At 40.5% G+C, this 19,624-nt stretch overlaps 4 protein-coding genes and 1 long non-coding RNA gene across 5 annotated transcripts; 2 read left to right on the forward strand and 3 right to left on the reverse strand.

The window, feature by feature from the left end:
• Positions 1 to 2,609: 2,609 nt before the first annotated feature.
• Positions 2,610 to 3,584, forward strand: LOC139382798 (olfactory receptor 2AT4-like). The gene has a single exon (XM_071127011.1). The coding sequence runs from the start codon at positions 2,610 to 2,612 to the stop codon at positions 3,582 to 3,584; it is 975 nt and encodes a 324-aa protein (XP_070983112.1).
• A 1,344-nt stretch (positions 3,585 to 4,928) lies between these two features.
• On the forward strand, positions 4,929 to 5,879 carry LOC139382813 (olfactory receptor 2AT4-like). The gene has a single exon (XM_071127032.1). The coding sequence runs from the start codon at positions 4,929 to 4,931 to the stop codon at positions 5,877 to 5,879; it is 951 nt and encodes a 316-aa protein (XP_070983133.1).
• A 1,103-nt stretch (positions 5,880 to 6,982) lies between these two features.
• Positions 6,983 to 8,618, reverse strand: LOC139383190 (sarcolipin). Its single transcript, XM_071127630.1, has 2 exons — positions 8,518 to 8,618; positions 6,983 to 7,213 (listed from the first exon to the last, which is right to left on the reverse strand). Exon 2 carries the CDS (start codon positions 7,076 to 7,078, stop codon positions 6,983 to 6,985), a length of 96 nt encoding a protein of 31 aa, XP_070983731.1. The 5' UTR covers positions 7,079 to 7,213; positions 8,518 to 8,618.
• Positions 8,619 to 14,425: 5,807 nt separating this feature from the next.
• Positions 14,426 to 15,533, reverse strand: LOC139382890 (putative nuclease HARBI1). Its single transcript, XM_071127146.1, has 3 exons — positions 15,406 to 15,533; positions 15,013 to 15,124; positions 14,426 to 14,918 (listed from the first exon to the last, which is right to left on the reverse strand). The coding sequence occupies exons 1-3, from the start codon at positions 15,472 to 15,474 to the stop codon at positions 14,548 to 14,550; spliced, it is 552 nt and encodes a 183-aa protein (XP_070983247.1). The 5' UTR covers positions 15,475 to 15,533; the 3' UTR covers positions 14,426 to 14,547.
• A 293-nt stretch (positions 15,534 to 15,826) lies between these two features.
• On the reverse strand, positions 15,827 to 16,289 carry LOC139382891 (uncharacterized). Its single transcript, XR_011628668.1, has 3 exons — positions 16,174 to 16,289; positions 16,059 to 16,094; positions 15,827 to 15,960 (listed from the first exon to the last, which is right to left on the reverse strand). It is a non-coding gene; the product is annotated as an uncharacterized lncRNA (long non-coding RNA).
• Between the last annotated feature and the right edge of the window lie 3,335 nt (positions 16,290 to 19,624).

The raw sequence follows: 19,624 nt of genomic DNA on the forward strand, positions 1-19,624 counted from the left end.
TGAACAAGCATGGGAAACAGTGTTAAAACCCTTTACAATGAAGATCTGTGAAGTTATTTGGATTTTTACGAATTACCTTTGAAAGACAGGGACCTGAAAAAGGGACGTTTCCTTTTTTGCTGAGTTTATATCTACTGCTGTACATATCATTCTTAGTATATCTTGTGTATATTCATCCGGTGTATAAACTGTATGTATAAATTGTATTTGGGTTACGGTTACAGTGCTGTTTGGGTTGTTAATTGGATTACTGTTAGAGCTATTTGGGTTGTTAATTGGATTACTGTTTCAATGCTATAGAGCTTATCAATTTGATTACTGTTAGAGCTATTTGGGTTGTTAATTGCATTACTGTTACAGTGCTGTATAGGTTGTTAACCAGAAACCGTGGATGGATGGCGGCATTCGCGCAAAACTGAAAGCACGATCCACCGCATTTAACCATGGAAAGAGGACTGGGAATATGGCAGAATATAAACAATGTAGTTATTCCCTCCACAAGGCAATCAAACAAGCAAAATGTTGGTATAGGGACAAAGTGGAGTTGCAATTCAACGGCTCAGACATGAGACAGACGTATGTGGCAGGGGTCTACAGGAAATCACGGACTACAAAAAGAAAACCAGCCACGTCACGGACACCAACTTAACACATTTACCCGCTTTGAGTGTAGTACAGTGCCACTGTTGCCACCCGCTAACAAGGACTGCAGCCCCCCCCCCCCCCCCCCCCCCCTTCTCCGTGGCCGACATGAGTAAGACATTTAAACATGTTAACCCTCGCAAGGCTGCTGGCCCAGACGGCATCCCTGGCCTCGTCCTCAGAGCATGTGCAGACCAGCTGGCTGGTGTGTTTACAGACATATTCAATCGCTCCCTATCCAAGTCTGCTGTCCCCATATGCTTCAAGATGGCCACCATTAAACCCAAAGAGGTCATCACCATGTTGGTCACCCATAGCAGCTAGCTAGCTTTATGAGACAGATTAAGATATTAAGATAGCCAACTAACTAGCTTTTATCATTAAGTATGATGAAATAAAAACATGTCTTATTTTGCATCATTACATCATGTTTGAAATAAATAACGACAAACAAGAGAAAACCCCTCATAAACACTTTGAGGAAAATGACCTTAGGGAGTAAGGTCAGGTGCAGAATTATGTCACGGGGTGTCAACCGTTATTATAAATTGGACACGGCAAGTGTCCGTGTCAGACATCAGACTTGGGTAAGCCCTGATTTACTACTATGCAGATCTGGAGTTACATGGCATGTCTTGATAACTCACTTCATGCATCTTCTTAATGTGTTTTCTGAATTTATGAATGAAATGGAATATGTTCTCTAATCTTTAGATGATAACATTGGATAACTTCACTTCATGACAAAAGACTCCATTGAAAGATGTATTGTGAGGTGCAGCTTTTGTATTGACATGCCACACATTGGGCAAAAATAGGTTGCTGAATAATGGTTATTCATTATTTGAGTATTATTCTTTAAATGTCTTCATATCTTGACAGTAATATGTAGTGGGACATACACTGAGTATACCAAACATTAGGAACACCTTTCTATTACTGAGTTGCACCCCCCTTTTGCCCTCAGAACACTCTCAATTCGTCAGGGCATGGACTCTACAAGGTCTCGAAAGTGTTCCACAGGGATGCTGGCCCATGTTGACTGCAATGCTTCCTACAGTTGCGTCAAGTTGGCTGGATGTCCTTTGGGTGGTGGACCATTCTTCATACACACGGGATACTGCTGAGTGTGAAAAACCCAGCAGCGTTGCAGTTCTTGACACAAACCGCTGCACCTGGCACCTTCTGCCATACCCTGTTCAAAGGCACTTAAATATTTTGTCTTGCCCATTCACCCTCTGAATGACACACATACACAATACATTTCTCAATTGTCTCAAAGCTTAACATCCTTCTTTAACCTGTCACCTTCCCTTCATTTACACTGATTGAATAGGATTTAACAAGTGTCATCAATAAGGGACCATAGCCTCCACCTGGGTTCACCTGGTCAGTCTGTCCTGGAAAGAGCAAGTGTTCTTAGTATTTTGTATACTCAGTGTATAACATGATGAAAAATGTCATATCACTTGTAATATCAATACAATAATGCAACGTTAAAACATACCGGTATTCTAGAAGAGATATGTACAGTAACCTATAATGATACATATTGGCATTAACATCCTATTAATGTACTTTTCACTGTAAAACGTTTAGTGTCAACAACAAAAAGATTTTACTCCGTTGACATAAAATGTATGAAAATTTATGAACTTATAATGTAATACAACCAATTGTGCTACCTAGTTTTTGCCTAGTTTTGTTAATTCAACTTGATTTCCTGAGTTGACATACTGTACATTAAAGATGAAAGGCAGCCTGGTAACTTAAGTTAGGTAAAATCAAATTGAGTTGACAAAACTAGGCCAAATAAAATGAGTTACAACTTCATACAATATAACATTTTAAGTCATGGGGGTAACTCATATACTTTACGATGAAATAGATAACATTTCCATTTAGATTTCAATGAAGGATAATTAATGAATCCTTTATTTCCGCAGGTTGTCTAAGAGACCATCATCATGTCAGCTGGGAATCACAGCTTTGTGACAGAGTTTGTCATCGTTGGGTTCCCTGGACTTCAGCCAGAGTTCTATGGTCTTGCCTCAACTGTGTTATTCCTGGTGTATTTTTGCACTGCAGTAGGAAATGTTGTTGTTCTTGTATTGTTCGCAACAGACCGGGATCTCCACAAACCCATGTATTTTGTTATTTTACATCTGGTTGTTTCTGATATTCTCTTTAGCACCACTACATTACCAAAGATTATTGCCAGGTATTGGTTTCAAGCAGGGGCCATTTCATTCACAGGTTGTTTTGTCCAGATGTACTTAGTGCACTATTTTGGAACTGTAAATTCATATATTCTATTTATAATGGCTTTAGACCGATATGTTTCAATCTGTTTTCCGCTCAAATATCCAATGATTATCAAAAACTCCACTATTCATATTCTCAGTGCAACTGCTTGGATTGTTGCGAAAGCCTGCCCTTTGATGATGGTAATTAGGGCCTATCCTCTTCCTTACTGTGACTCAAACAAAATCATGCAGTGCTACTGTGATCATATCGCTATAACAACGCTTGCATGCACTGATAGGGCTCCTTATAGTTTTCCTGCTTTTATCTTTGCCATGCTGGCATTACTGGGACCTCTTGCTTTCATTATATTTTCATATTGCTCTATTATTGTGGCAGTTGTTCAGATTGCGAGCCCCCAAGGCCGCCTCAAAACCCTTTCTACCTGCAGTGGTCAGCTGATCATCATTGCCCTGTATTATCTCCCCAGGTGTTTTATTTATCTGTCCAGTAATATCGGCATTAGATTCAGCACTGATTTACGTATTGTTATTATCATGTTGTATAGCCTGCTCCCTCCCATGATCAATCCACTGATATACTGTTTCAAAACAAAACATATAAAAACAAGCCTGATGAAAAGATTCAAGAAGTCAACTGCTCCACAGAAAGATAATGTATTTGCTGTAAGCCAATGATTAAAGTTGATTTTTAATCAGAGATTGAGTTCTGTTATTATGTTTAGAAATACTTGTCCCTACAACAATATTAACTGAGTACCAAATCCTGACCTCAATGCCAAAATGGATATAACGCTGTGTAACAGTAGCGAACACCTTGTTAGATTGACACAGACATAGCATTTAGTGTTAATTGTTGTACGAAGAACATTATGTATTTTGTTTGTTTTAAATCGGGTTGTTTCTGATATTCTCTTTAGTACCACCACATTACCTAAGATTATTGCCAGGTATTGCCGACGATTATGTTTGTTTTGAATCAGAGGATTTTTTATTATGTTCAGAATTCCCTACAACAATATAAACTGAGTACCAAATCCTACCTTAAAATCCAAAACTGACATACAAAGAAGGCCTTGATTCTGTTTAACCTGCTCAGTAGGGAACACATTTCTTTAGATTGACACAGACACAGCATGTTGGGTTTCTTGTTGTAGAAAGAGTATTGCGTTAGCTCACTGGGTAGTTTTTCCCCTTGTGGCTTTGCCATCTCCAGAACTTGTCAACGTCATCATAAATTATTCGGTCACTTAGTAGATAAATTGTGAGCATAAAGACCTTTGGTGAAGAGCTTCTCAGGAAGTGTCTTCGTATTCACATTTTAGTTTACTGTAATCGAGGTAAGGACATTTTTCTAACAGAATGTATTTGATTTTTGGTGTATCAAACTGAGAACATGGATGATGAGTGATAAAGGTACTTTGTTTCTTATTTGATTTGCCAACACCTTATTTGAATGTCTGCTTTTAAACTTCTTACACATATTCTTGTTTTGTTTGTTTCCTACTACATTTAGTAAATCCATGCATAAGGCCTGTTGTTCATGATTAGTATAGCTTTAAAGGTCCTGGTTAAACATTATGTAAGTCAATGCATTCACATGTAATTAATCATATCAACAAACAAATTATACATTATCATTTTCAAAGGTTTACTGATGGTTATTTACAAACAAAAAATTATACATATATATTATGATTGTTGGCATTGTAAAACATTTCTGTCTGTGAGCTGAAATAATTATTGGTAAATGCACAATGGGCCAAACCCCAACATGAAATCTGCTATCATAACATTTCTTTGTTAAAATCTTCTTCTGACAATATGCATGATTTACATGAAATTACATATGCATATATCAATTTAGGATTTGACACTGCAGTATCATGATCAATGTTACATTTGATTTGACAAAAACCTGATAAAAACTTTTAGGCTGCTCTAAGGTTGCAATGATAGATAATTTACTATAACATAAATGTTAATTACTTTCCAGTGTTGGTTCTAAGAGAACACATCACCATGTCAGTGAGGAATCACAGCTTTGTGACAGCGTTTGTCATCGTTGGGTTCCCTGGACTTCAGCCAGAGTTCTACGGTCTTGCCTCAACTGTGCTATTCCTCGTTTATTGCTGCATTTTAATAGGAAATGTTGTTGTTATTATCTTGTTTGCAACTCATAACGTTCTCCATAAACCCATGTATTTTATCGTTTTGAATCTGGTCGTGTCAGACGTGCTATTCAGCACCACCACTTTACCAAAGATTATTGCCAGATATTGGTTTCAGGCAGGAGCAATTTCTTTCTTTGGTTGTTTTTTGCAAATGTACTTAGTGCACTATTTTGGAGCCGTAACTAGCTTTCTCCTATTGATAATGGCTTTAGACCGATACGTGTCAATCTGTTTTCCGCTCAGATACCCAATGATTATCAACAACTCCACTATTCATATACTCAATGTCACTGCGTGGGTGCTTGCACACCTTCCCTCTCTTTCAATGCTAATTAGGGCCTATCCTCTTCCTTACTGTGACTCAAACAAAATCATGCAGTGCTACTGTGATCATATCGCTATAACAACGCTTGCATGCACTGATAGGGCTCCTTATAGTTTTCCTGCTTTTGTTGTAGCAATGGTGGTATTACTGGGACCTCTTGCTTTCATTATATTCTCATATTGCTCTATTATTGTGGCAGTTGTTCAGATTGCGAGCCCCCAAGGCCGCCTCAAAACCCTTTCTACCTGCAGTGGTCAGCTGATCATCATTGCCCTGTATTATCTCCCCAGGTGTTTTATTTATCTGGCCAGTAATATCGGCATTAGATTCAGCACTGATTTACGTATTGTTGTTATCATGTTGTATAGCCTGCTTCCTCCCATGATCAATCCACTGATTTACTGTCTAAGAACTGATGAAATAAAACAGATAATGATCCAGCGATTTAGACGAATACAAGTGCACGTTCAATAAGAGCGCATAGGACTAATAAATTATTTTTTGTTCAATCAAATAAAAATACTATACTGTATGTTTGTACATGTGTGCTTTATAAGTGTTTTTATTGATGATTTCCATGGCCTAACTGAGTATAAAGACAAGGGGTTTAGCTTCCAAAACAAACAGCTTGTTTGGTATTGTTTCATCATCACACAATCAACAGTTAGTCCAGGTGAAGTTCTCTACACTCTTAGAAAAAAGGTGCTGTCTAGAACCTAAAATTATTATTTGACTATCCCCATAGGATTATTCTTCGAAGAACCTTTGAGTGCTTTGAGTTCCATGTAGGACCCTTTCCACAGAGGATTCTAAATGGACTCCAAAATGGTTCTACGTGGAACCCAAAAGAGTTCTATCCGGAACCAAAAAGGGGTTCTCCTACATTTTCAAAGAATGTAGGTAGGGTGTGTGCTCTGCTTACTTTCATTATTTGGGTGCACATGTATTATTTAAAACATAATGTTGGATGCATCAAACAAGAGAAAACATTTTGGGTACAATAACAGTTCTATTTATTGTAGACCTTTTAAAAAGAATGCTTGCCAACTCATCTCTTACACAACAGTCCCTCTAAGAGGCAGGAGTGAGGAACTGCATGTATTTCTTAGCAGACAGCTGAAGCAGTGAAGCTATATCTATACCTTTCAATTTATTGTATTCACTTCATTTCTCAGGGACCATGTGCAACTGCTATGTTTCAGAGTTAAGATAATATAAGATGTATTGCATTTTATTGTCCGTTCGCTATATTGTCCGTTCGCTATGTTGTCCGTTAATGGAAATGTGTCTTTATGCTCACACCCCAAACCCCTGAGACAAACACAGACGAGGGACTGGAAGCAAAGGTCAGGCGCATGGATCAGCCGCAGAGAAATTGTAGGGGGTCAAGTGCCTCGCTCAAGGACACAACAGCAGGCAGCTGCTGCTGGCCCACTTCTCTAACCACTAGGCTACCTGTCGGCCAATAAGCTTTCAAGATTGTTTGCAACTGCAGTAACTGGATTGAAATGTACCCCCCAGTTCCCCCCATTTCTCAGCCTTTCATCTCTCTCCCCCTGTATCTGTCCCCTGGTGGTTCAGGCCTGGTAGGTCTTGACTAGGATCCACATGAGCAGCACAGTGATCAAGACTACTGTGAAGTTCAGAAACAGCTCCTGCACAGACCGGTCCATTCTGCCCTGAGAGGTGCGGCAGCAGAGGAGAAGAAGAATGGGAATGTGTGGAGACAGGAAGGATGAGGGTCCTCACACCTTGCTTGGGAGGGCAGGTCACTCTGTCAGGGAGGCAAAAGTCTCTGAAGGTGTAATCTGAAAGGGGGGGGGAGATGTTGACCTTGAATTTTCTGGTGACAAATTTAAACTGTATCCCAAAACAACACCTTACTCCAGGGACAGACTGAAACCAGATAAAAGACCTGGGCATTTACGCCCATTCTACCTCGAGGCCCCCATTATTAGCTGAATAATGATAATTTTGTGCCAAACTTAGAGTTTAGACAAGCCCACTAGGCTTAAGGTGAGCCAGCCCATTTTACATTTTTGCCAGAATTGCCCTATGACCTGTCTGTCCCTACCTTGCTCCTTCCTCTAGCTCCTACCCTTTCTGTAGTAGATTGGCATTTATTGTCAGGAATCTTGCCCCGAAGGCAGCTCTGCAGAATGGTCACTAGCTGGCATAGGCACCAAGTCATAACATCTGATTTTAAACCTAACCCAAACCTTACAGCCAGGTCATCCGTGATACAAGTCAGTATTCTACATCCATCCATGTTGTCTGAGGACAACGGGAGATGTCATCCACTAGGGGCAACAGTGAGCGCTGTTACCTTCTAGTAGGTTTCGGTTTTGCTCTGGTGTTGTAGATGGGGGATGGCAAATGGGTGTAAGGATCTGCCTCTAATTCCAAAGGTTGCAAGTTTGAATCCTGCTATAGAAAGTTGTTTTTGATGTAAAAAAAAAAAAAATGTAAGCCTATCCCAAACCTTAATAATTTGGAGTTAATGCCTAAATTTAACCCTAACTGAAAACACTTGGAGTTAATGCCTAAATTTAACCCTAACTGAAAACACTTGGAGTTAATGCCTAAATTTAACCCTAACTGAAAACACTTGGAGTTAATGCCTAAATTTAACCCTAACTGAAAACACTTGGAGTTAATGCCTAAATTTAACCCTAACTGAAAACACTTGGAGTTAATGCCTAAATTTAACCCTAACTGAAAACACTTGGAGTTAATGCCTAAATTTAACCCTAACTGAAAACACTTGGAGTTAATGTCCAAACTTAACCTTTAACACTTTGCAATGTGAAATTTGTAAACATGGATGAACATCTAATTCTGACATGAGACTGTGAGAGCTAGATTAACAATAACACTAACCTTAACAACACAGCTAACCCTAATGTCTAACCCTAACCTGAAGTTAAGTCCAAAATGTTGACTTCGCATCTGGCCCATGTAGTGGAAATCATTCAGTTCTGCCTCCAGGGCAAGATTCAAGATTCCTTTCTGTATTTGCAGATGCAGAGAAGAGTAAGTAACTTGACAGACACTTCCATATCTACAGTGTGTCTATCTAGACAGTATAAAATGTCAGCCATTGGGCATTTACCTGGCTGGGTCTGGTGGTGGGTGTGACAGGCAACGGTCCTCTGTAGTCCTGTGGTCGATGTTTCAGAGTTGTCCGTCTGTCTTCTACAGTCCTGAGGGCCAGGGTCCACCTCTTAAAGTAACCTCCTGCCAATCGACTGCCCAAGGTTCAGATATAGTTTCTGGATGTTTGGGCCGTGGGGTGGAGCCGAACCCTCTGGAGCCTGACAATGGAACCTGACATGCAAACACATGCGGACCCTCACACACACCTCCTCTGCTGATGAGGGTAGGACCCAGGGGATAGGGGACACAAGTGTTATTTTTAAAGCCCATTGTCTGGGCTGGATTACAATAGTTCTAAATACAATACTCATTCTTTGAATTATAAGAATTAGAGATGAGGCGTGCTAGGAAAATATGCATGTTGTGCTTTGGCTGGGTTATGGATTCAACTCACACAATAACCAATGGCAGGGTTATGGATTCAACTCACACAATAACCAATGGCAGGGTTATGGATTCAACTCACACAATAACCAATGGCAGGGTTATGGATTCAACTCACACAATAACCAATGGCTGGGTTATGGATTCAACTCACACAATAACCAATGGCTGGAGTATAGATTCAACTCACACAATAACCAATGGCTTGGTTATGGATTCAACTCACACAATAACCAATGGCTTGGTTATGGATTCAACTCACACAATAACCAATGGCTTGGTTATGGATTTACCTCACACAATAACCAATGGCTGGAGTATAGATTCAACTCACACAATTCACCTCTATGACTCCCTGTATCCTTTTAGTGGGCCACATGGGCACTAAAAGGAAATATAGCATTTTACAAGCCTGTTATATTAAATTAAGCAGCCTTTAAAATAGACCACATTGAAATTCAATAAATCTGATTTTTAATATGAATAGACTTGCTTTAAAAAAAAGTAATTTCTGAAGATGATGAATTATTTAATGTAATTAGTGATTCCAATCCTATCCCTCATTTTAACGTCAACCCTGTTAAATAAACTAAACTCTCATTTTAACATGGTGAAATTATTCCTTAAAAATACAAATCAAAAGACACATTGAACATCTGATAGTCAAATCGCAGTTTAAAAGTAGGTTTTACTCTTTATGGACATTTTATGGTGTTTTGTGGTGGAAAACTGAGCAGGTGGTGTATACTATGTCAACCCTGTTACCCATAGATAAACAGGCTAGAGATGTATTAACATTTTTTATTTATTGTGAAGCTTGTATTCAATTGTCCCTTCCTGTTGCACACAACAAGCTTCCATTCCCCCTGTCACAGGGGGATTTCGGGCTGATTTAAGATAAAGTTTTCAACCCTGTTACGGTCCACCCTGTTACTTTTTGGGGCATTTAATAGGCACTTACTATAGAAAATATGTTTTATCAACTGCTAGAGATGGGAAAAACTGTTTTTTATTAAGTTGAACATTTGCTCTTAAGTTCAAGTTCAAGTTTTATTGTCACATGCACAAGTACAGTGCAATGTATAACTTGCAAGCTCTTTATGACAGAATGTTAGAATTAGGTTAAATAAACTATTTCAAATTCATTACTCAAAAGGCACTTAATTGGTGGAACGACCCAGTTGATAAGATGTTATTGATGTTTAGTAGTGCTGCGATTGAGCAATATTTGCACACTGACTTTGATAGTGACTTGTTATCATGTTGTGCTTTGGTGATTGGCGGTGTATTGGCGTGCCTTCTAAGTGTTACAGGACATTAGTTAATATTGAAAGAACATTCGTTTGTCACACACTGTCATGGAGTATTCCGTTCAGAAACAACAACAGTTGTTGTAATAACTGACAGGTTAACTTGTTACAGATCACAACAGCTAACCTCACAACTAGCTATACATTTGACAGTTGCTTAAGGAGAATATTGTTATCACAAATCTGCTGCTAAACCTGCCCTCTGGTCAATCCATAAATACACGCAACATGCCTGCATGCACACATGTACACACACACACACACACACACACACACACACACACACACACACACACACACACACACACACACACACACACACACACACACACACACACACACACACACACGGGTCACAGCAGGACTGCTGAGAGAGTTTTCCGAGCCGCTCTCATTCCAGGATTCCATAGGCATTCCAAGAGGATTAATATAATCCAGGGACTGTCTCTTACTGGAATTATGGAGGCCTTGCATCTGTGTCCCGCTGTCGCCACAGACAGCACTGATGGAGTGTTCTGGGAAATATCAACATGGAGTGATGCTATTGGACAGGTGGATAACATACATAATTACACTAGCGTATGTACACATTCTTATTGATTGTGTACAGTGTACTTTGACCAGGTGTTGGTTCCCAGGTGACAAACCTGAATACACTACAGTTCCAGCACTCAAATAAACCCCTCAAAACCATGAGTACAGAATCCCCTTCTGCCTGCTGTGTGTGTGTGTGTGTTGGTTCGTCTATCCTTGTGGGGACCTAAAATACCCAAAAGTTCCCACAAGGATAGTAAAAAATTAAATCTAAAATCTCACTATTGGGGACATTTCCAACATCCCCACTAGGACAAAGGTTATTTTAAGCCAAGGGTTTTAGGGTTGGGGTTAAAACTAGGTTTAGGGTAAGGGATTAGTGGTTAGGGTTACAGGTTAAGGTTAAATATAATTTATGGAAATACATTTTAGGTCCCCACGTGTGTGTGTGTGTGTGTGTGTGTGTGTGTGTGTGTGTGTGTGTGTGTGTGTGTGTGTGTGTGTGTGTGTGTGTGTGTGTGTGTGTGTGTGTGTGTGTGTGTGTGATAACAAAGCCCTCACCTGTCCTCAGCCATCTCGCTAATTAGACAGACATGTCTGTGTTGGCCAGGGGGAACCCTCTGTTATGGAAACAGTCTGGCCAACCAAACAACAGCTGGGTTATGTAACACTGTTTGTGTCCTACCAAATCAATCCAATTTAATTTGGGTTCAGAGCTTTTATAAGTGTATAACAAACAACAGCATCCCACACCTAATCCCTCAAAGAGCAAGTAGGGGCAACAGTAGCAATATAAAACCACACACACACTAAACTGGAGTTGCGACCTAATATTGCTTACACTTATGCACACTACACACCCATGACCCCTTCAGAATGCCTGGAATAGTGGTCGGGGCCTGCTGACATCCCCATGTCTCACCATGGAGTGGTGGTCGGGGCCTGTTGACATCCCCATGTCTCAACATGGAGTGGTGGTCAGGGCCTGTTGACATCCCCATGTCTCATCATGGAGTGGTGGTCGGGGCCTGTTGACATCCCCATGTCTCAACATGGAGTGGTGGTCAGGGCCTGTTGACATCCCCATGTCTCAACATGGAGTGGTGGTCGGGGCCTGTTGACATCCCCATGTCTCATCATGGAGTGGTGGTCGGGGCCTGTTGACATCCCCATGTCTCAACATGGAGTGGTGGTCAGGGCCTGCTGACATCCCCATGTCTCAACATGGAGTGGTGGTCGGGGCCTGTTGACATCCCCATGTCTCATCATGGAGTGGTGGTCGGGGCCTGTTGACATCCCCATGTCTCAACATGGAGTGGTGGTCAGGGCCTGTTGACATCCCCATGTCTCAACATGGAGTGGTGGTCAGGGCCTGTTAACATCCCCATGTCTCATCATGGAGTGGTGGTCGGGGCCTGTTGACATCCCCATGTCTCAACATGGAGTGGTGGTCAGGGCCTGCTGACATCCCCATGTCTCAACAGTTTGAGGGTTATCCTGTTCTCTATTTTGGACTCCTCTTAGAGCCATATACGGCTGTCAGAGACGCAGAGCCAAGTGGACCTCATACACACACTAACACACATTGACACACACACACACACACACACTCATTGGGGGAGAATGCAAACAGTGAATCGGTGAGAGAGAGAGACAATATAGGCCTCACTCACCTCTTAAAAATAGTCAATCTATGACCAGTCTCCTGTGCTATTGTTATATTTGGAGACCAGATGATGTCTCATGTTACTTTAAATCCAATAGTCAGTCCAGTGATGATACTGGACAGTGGAAGATCCTTCCATATCCTGCTCCCCATATTAACGGAAAATTCCAGCTAGGACATAACATTTTGAGAACAATATGTTTATTACAATGATTTGTATAAACATAGATGTATAAACATAGATGACTAGATGACTGACGGGGGTGCTGTATTGAAGCACCGCGCAGCCATATTGGTACTCCTCAAGTGTAACATTTTGGGGGGGAGCTATAGGAATTCATGTATTAATGGCTATAGTTATTCTGCATGCAACCTTCCCACAACATTCTGGTGCAGGATAGTCGCTTGGCTTTGGAACATTCTCAGAACATTTAAGAAAAAAAATGTATATATATTTATATTTCATTACTTTAACGGAAGGCATCCTAAAAGTTCAAACATGGTTACATTTAATTACATTTTGTTCTAGGAACATTTTCCAGCTGGTTTGACATTGGGAATGTTCTCAAATAGTTCAGAGAACGTTAAGAAACAACATCCTACTGTGGGAATTTCAGTACTTCAGTATAACGTTTCCTACAAGTTTCCAAACGGTTCTATTTAAAGTCATGTTCTCTAATTGTTCCGAGAACATTAAGAAAACATTCTATAAAAAGCCACAAGAAAACCTTAGTAAAGTTCAGAGAATATTCCAAGAATATGATTTATACATTCTGTTCTCAGGATAAAGCAAGCTCTCTCTAGCCTCTGTCTTGTTAAGTGAGTCCATGTGTGTTGGCCAGTGCCTACTAATTGGCCACACCTGATATTAATGAGTGATTGTTTTCTTTGAAATGGGGTCTGTTTGAATAGACTAAAATGAACAGCTTTGCATGCATAACAATTAGAGTAGGCTCTCTCTGTCCTGGGGCCTGTTGCACAAAACTAGGATAAGGGATTAAGCCAGGATATCTTGGTGATCCTGGCTCAATTGATCCGTAATCCGGTTGCACTAAAGATGGATAGGGGGCAGGAGGATATGTTATGGTATAAATTACCATGGAGATTTATTCTGTGGAGCTAGCCTGCTCCAGACCAGGCTAAATTCCAGGATCTATTCAATCTCATCCCTAATGTCAGTCAGCAGTCACCACAAATGGAAACCAATAGTTATTTCACTGCTCACTATACATTGTTATCACATATAACTAGACCCACTGTTATTTAAACGTTTGTGATCATTAATTTCAATGATTTTGGATAAAAAATGATTTTTAGATGATGTTGCTATCATTAGATAATTTACAGTTTCCCATAGACTATAAGGCTATATATAAAATGCTAGAATATTTGGGCCACAGAGGGGAAAAAAACACAAGTCATAATATTGTAACCAGTTGTTTTAAAGGAGGACAGTTGTTAAAATGACAGATGTGGGGCATTTCGTGAAATTGTACTTCAGTATGGTTTCATAAACAAAGACATGCTGATGTGCCAGAATATTAAGTATCACATTGTCATAAGTATCAAAACTGTAAAAACAATATGTAGCTTTTCTGCAGAAAGAACCAGCCTCATAAATTTATGACTTTATCCTTTTTCTTCAGTGTGGCCCTAGTACTCTGTCATATAAACAAATACACATTCCATATGAATATAAAAACACAATGTGTAACATTATGTTCCTTTATTGAATAAGGACAAAACAAAGCAGGTAAACCATCAGCTCCTTTCAAAACTGAAGTCACAGTGACTCTACAAGATGGAAAGCACAGAATCTAAGCATATTATACAAAATGATACATATACAGACCTTTGAATGTGTATAACACACCCTGCATGTCTGCACACTAAAATAAATGCAGGACAAATCCATACACATCAACTGAACAGACAAATGAATGGATGCAGTAGCCTCCCTGCAGCCTTGTATTACACACAGTATACCGCACAAACATCATAAGAGGCCAAATTCGTCAAAAAACGAACCCAAAAAAAAACAAATTCCTCTGCCACCGCAGGACATATTTAACCAAAATTGAAAGCACACATACTAACTAAAATAATTCAACACATATTGGTCCCTCAGCAGCCGACCACTGTCGTCATCAGGGAAGATTGCCGGATTGTCCCAGTCCATGGCTGGTGGCACTCTGGGGGCCCTCTCCTTCCTCAGGCAGGCCACATTGTGGAGGACAGCACAAGCCACAGTAATATCACATGCCCTAACAGGGCTGACCCTTAATTTGTGAAGGCAGTGAAAGCGTGCCTTCAGGAGGCCAAAGGTCATTTCAACTCTGGCCCTGGTCCTGGCATGGGCATGGTTGTAGGCCTGCTGTGCTTCCTGGGGGTCTGTGAAAGGTGTCAGGAGAAAAGGCTGGCAGCCATACCCCCTGTCTCCCAGCAACACACCAGAGAATTCACCTGTCAACACAAAATCTCATCATTACTACCTCATAAACACAGTGATATTCTTGACACAGCCATGATGGTTATAAATAGGGGTTGTGTGGCTTACCTTGTGATAGGCACTGATAGATTTCAGAGGCCCGAAAGATTCTGGAGTCATGGACTGAGCCAGGCCATTTTGCCACAACATTGCTGATCACACAGTCAGCATTGCAGACCATCTGAAATCATAAGATGAGGAATATTACACCAATCAATGCACATCACTGGCAATGCAGAGTGTTCGTCAATGGACAATATCAAAAAGTTATGTTCACCTGAACATTAATGCTGTGAAAGGATTTCCTATTCACAAAATCGGCCTCATGGGCACCTGAGGGGGCTTTTATCCTTATGTGTGTGCAGTCCACTGCACCAATGACATTGGGGAAACCTGTCACACAAAGTAATGAGTATCCTACTATGTGTTAACAGTTGTCCTGTAATTTGTAGATCCTCTTACCTGCAATCCTATAGAACTCCTCTTTGATGTCACAGAGTCTTCTGTGGCCAGGGAAGGAGATGAAGACATCTGCTAATGCTTTGATAGCCAGACACACACTCCTTATTGTGCGGCAAATTGTGGCCTTGTTCAGCTGTTCTGCATCCCCCACTGAGTACAGGAAGGCTCCACTAGCAAAAAAGCGCAAGGCCACACAAACCATTTGCTCCACACTCAGTGCATGGCTCCGTGCAGTGCGGTGCTTAATCCTGGGACCCAGTAGTCTGCATAGATACCTGATGCCATCTGCAGAAAACCTGTATCTTTCATATAGATGGTCATCAGGGAAGGCCAGTGGGTCCAACCGGTCCCTGAAGACCCTTTCTCACCTGAAGGCTCTCCTCAGCACAAGTGCTTCTTCATCCACCACATCTCGCACGAATGGGCATGCCATTGTCAGAGCAGAAAGGAACACACAATTTTGGGCCTTCATATAGGCTAGTGGCCACACCTGGTGCTGGGGGGGTGGGCAAAAGAGGGCGATGCCTTATAACGATGACTTGGTTGTACTGATTGCTGGGAAAATAAAAAAAACCTTAGAAAGATGCCACCGTCCTGTGTGCTCACAATAAGAGCTCATATGTCATGGCTCACTTGACTTTACGAGAATATACCTAATTTTTATTTTGAGCTGTGTCATCTTCTTGGAGCTGGGGGAGGAAAGAAAAATAATGATTAATACATTTGTGTTACAGTTAGCATACAGTGTACATTGAAGGCATATCTCACCTCCCTCTCAAGTTTTTTTATTTCAAGGTCCAGTTTCCTAATTGTCCTCTTTTTTATTTCGAACTCCAGTGCAAGATTTTCCATCTTTTTCTTCTTGTACTGAATGTCTATGTCTGCCAGTTCTATTTGGCACCGGAGGTGGTTGCCATACAACTTTCTGATAGCTTGTGAGCTCTGTGAACACAATACAATTAGCGCAGCTGGAATTTGGCAGGATGTGGTGTCCTTTTATTAATACGCACTATGTTGCCAGGCTGGTTTTCCCACTGTATAGCATCTGGGTCCTGTAAAATAAATTAGATTTTTTGATTTTGATGAGGACTCCTCACCATTGTAGAGTAAATAGTACTTTCACAGTCTTAACATGATACCTCATGCCTTCTGGAATCCAGAGAGATGGTCTCCTCCTCATCATCGTCTCCATCATGTGCTGTTGCTGCTGCACTGGGGCCTTCACCCTATCACATTTAATCGGATTCATATTGAAGCTAGTAGACAAGACATGCCAGGCCTACAGTATGCCTTTGATGGAGTACTCACTGGATCAGCATCGTCTGGTGCTTGTGCTGGTGGCTCTAACAGGAACACAGTGCTGCCAGACACTGCAAGGCAATAGGTAAACCAAAGTCAGACAGTCCAAATTGATTCAATATGAATGTGGTTGTATCCCATGTAGAGATGGAAGGACATACCTTGAATGAAGCGGGTGGCATCTTGGGAGGAACCTATGCTCGTCTCTTTCCCCCCAGGGATCCCCTCTAAGACGGGCCTGCCTTTATTTAGCTCCAAGGCCATGTCCTCTGCTGGGGTAAGGTCAGCCTTTGGTGACCCACCACCCGTGCCTTGTCTGTGGGTATTCTTTTTCACTGCTAAAACAGTACAGACAATGTGTGAGCAGGCACCTTCTGGGTACAATATATGCTTGTGCTTTGTTAAATATTAGTCAGGGACCATACCATTCTGCAGAATGTTCTTGTATTTGATTTTGACCTGCTGCCATGTCCGTTTTGGCCCGTTCATGTTTAATCTACACACACACACACACACACACACACACACTTAATGGAGTCACACTGCAAAAAATTACTTGGTATTTTTGTCTTGTTTTCAGTAAAAATATCAAACATTTTATCATAGCTTTATACAGTGTGATGGAGTTACTTTACACAATTTCACTCATATCTGCAGTGCATTTCAATAAAAAAAATTAACCGTTTCATAATTACAGTACAACTGCATTTTTGGAGATGTGAATTAAATATTTGAATTGTAATTGTGATGTTTCAGCGGAGCGGTGAGTGTGTAATTGTGCACTACTTACGCATTCAGGCGGTCTGCAATACTTTGCCACGCTTTTTCTCTTTGCTTTATCACTGTGGCGGTGTTGCCTTTCTTCTTAATTATATCTTTTACCTCCTCGTATGCCTCCATGAGGATTTGTGCTTCCGACGGGGAAAAGTACGCGGCTCTAGTTGCCATGGTAAATCAGTTAATCTGTGATCTGTGGCGGGGTCTATTTGAGTGAGCCGTGAGCGCGCACCTATCCAGGATTGGTTTCACCTGGCTTAATGAATCCGTGTCTGCTCATCCTGGCTTGGTCTTTGTGCAACCAATTAAGCCTGGACGCACATGTTTTGGCTTCATTGAGCTCAGCTGAGTCATTTATCCCGGATGTCTTAATTCTACTTTTGTGCAACAGGCCCCTGGTGACAAAGTGGACTAATTCCATAGATAGAGAGCCAAAGGTTATAAATTCAAATCTCACTGATGCCATGTCACAGTAAAAAAATAAATGTGTTTACATGATTAATGCCTAAGGAAATTAATTTCCATGTGTCCTATTGGTGTTCAAAAAAGATTGTAGTGTTAAAGGTCTTGACATTCAGTGAAAGTTTTAATAAAGAAGTTATACAAAAAAAATCTAAGTAACTTAGAATTTCCATTCTCAGAACATTAAGAAAATCTCCTAGGAAACTTTCAGGGACCATAGTAAAACGTTATCAGAACCTCCCTGCAACCTAAAAGTTCATGTTCCCAGAACAGGCAAAATGTCCACTTCCTTTCTCAGGTCTTAGCCCTAGGCGTCCCGACACCTGTCGACAACATCCAGTGAAATTGGAGGGTGCGCAATTCAAATAAGTAATCGTAATATTAAACATTTATGAACATACAAGTATCTTATATTGGTTAAAAGCTTAAACTCCTGTTAATCTAACTGCATTGTCCGATTTACAATAGGCTTTACAGCGAAAGCATACCATGTGATTGTTTGAGGATGGCGCCCAACATCAACATATTTTTCAAGCAGCACAGGCTTCATAAAATCACAAATAGCCATTAAATAATCACTTAATCACTTTTTGAAAATCTTCCTCTGTTTGCAATGCCAAGGGTCCCAGCTACAACATGCATGGTCGTTTTGTCAGAAAAAAACCCAAAAAGTCAGTTTAGTTGGCGCCAGCGATTTCAGTAATCCACTCGTTCGACATGCAGACAAATGAATCCAAAAAATTACCGCTAAACTTTGTTAAAACAAGTCAAACTACATTTCTATTTAATCCTCAGGTACCCTAAAATGTAAATAAACTATAATATTTCATACAGAAAGAAGTATGTTATAGAAATGTAGAAGAAAGTAAAATTAGTAAGTGCGCGTCCTCTTCGTCGCACCCCCACAGACTGATTTCCAACTGTGACTCCCTGTACCAAAACTCAAAATTCTTACTCGTTTTGGAAGAAACAAGCCTGAAACCTTGAACAAACACTGTTGACATCTAGTGGAAGCCATAGGAATTGCAATCTGGGAGCTGGAATTGCATAGGTCCCATAGCTTTCCATTGAACAAGTATGGGATCTCAAAAAATAAAAATTCTGGTTGGTTTTTCTTTGGATTTTTTCTGACCATATCAATTGTGTTATAGTCTCATTCATTATTTTAAAATTTCTACAAACATCAAAGTGTTGAAGAAATTAACCAACAAAAGGATCTTAAAACCATAATGTATCATGGGGAAATTGAGACAGAATGACTGATCTACAAATAATAACGAGTAAGTTATTTAAGACGCAAGGATCCTTGAAGAGGATCGTTGGGTTTGCAGTCGCCTGCAAACCCAACATTAAGGATTAGGTAAAACTGATTCACCATGCCCAGTTCACTATCCTTCACAAATCAAACACATGCAAGTAGCTGTAGTCTAATTTGAGTCAGTAGACCTGGTACCAATAATAACTTAAATGTAAGTGCATCAATTTAAATTAAACAAATAAATTATTGGAATAATGTGAAGGGAACACTGGCGTTATCACGCTCTTCGATGTGAATGAATTGAGGAGCAAACTGAAGTGAAAATTCAGCAACTCTTTGAGGACAGTGGAAGATGATAAAAGTAACACCAAAGCGTTTCAGCCCTTTTGCGTTCTTACAGATTAGAAAAAAGAAGGAGGTCTT

The sequence above is a fragment of the Oncorhynchus clarkii genome, chromosome 24, assembly GCF_045791955.1.
Source record: "Oncorhynchus clarkii lewisi isolate Uvic-CL-2024 chromosome 24, UVic_Ocla_1.0, whole genome shotgun sequence".
NCBI classification, from domain to species: Eukaryota; Metazoa; Chordata; class Actinopteri; order Salmoniformes; family Salmonidae; genus Oncorhynchus; species Oncorhynchus clarkii.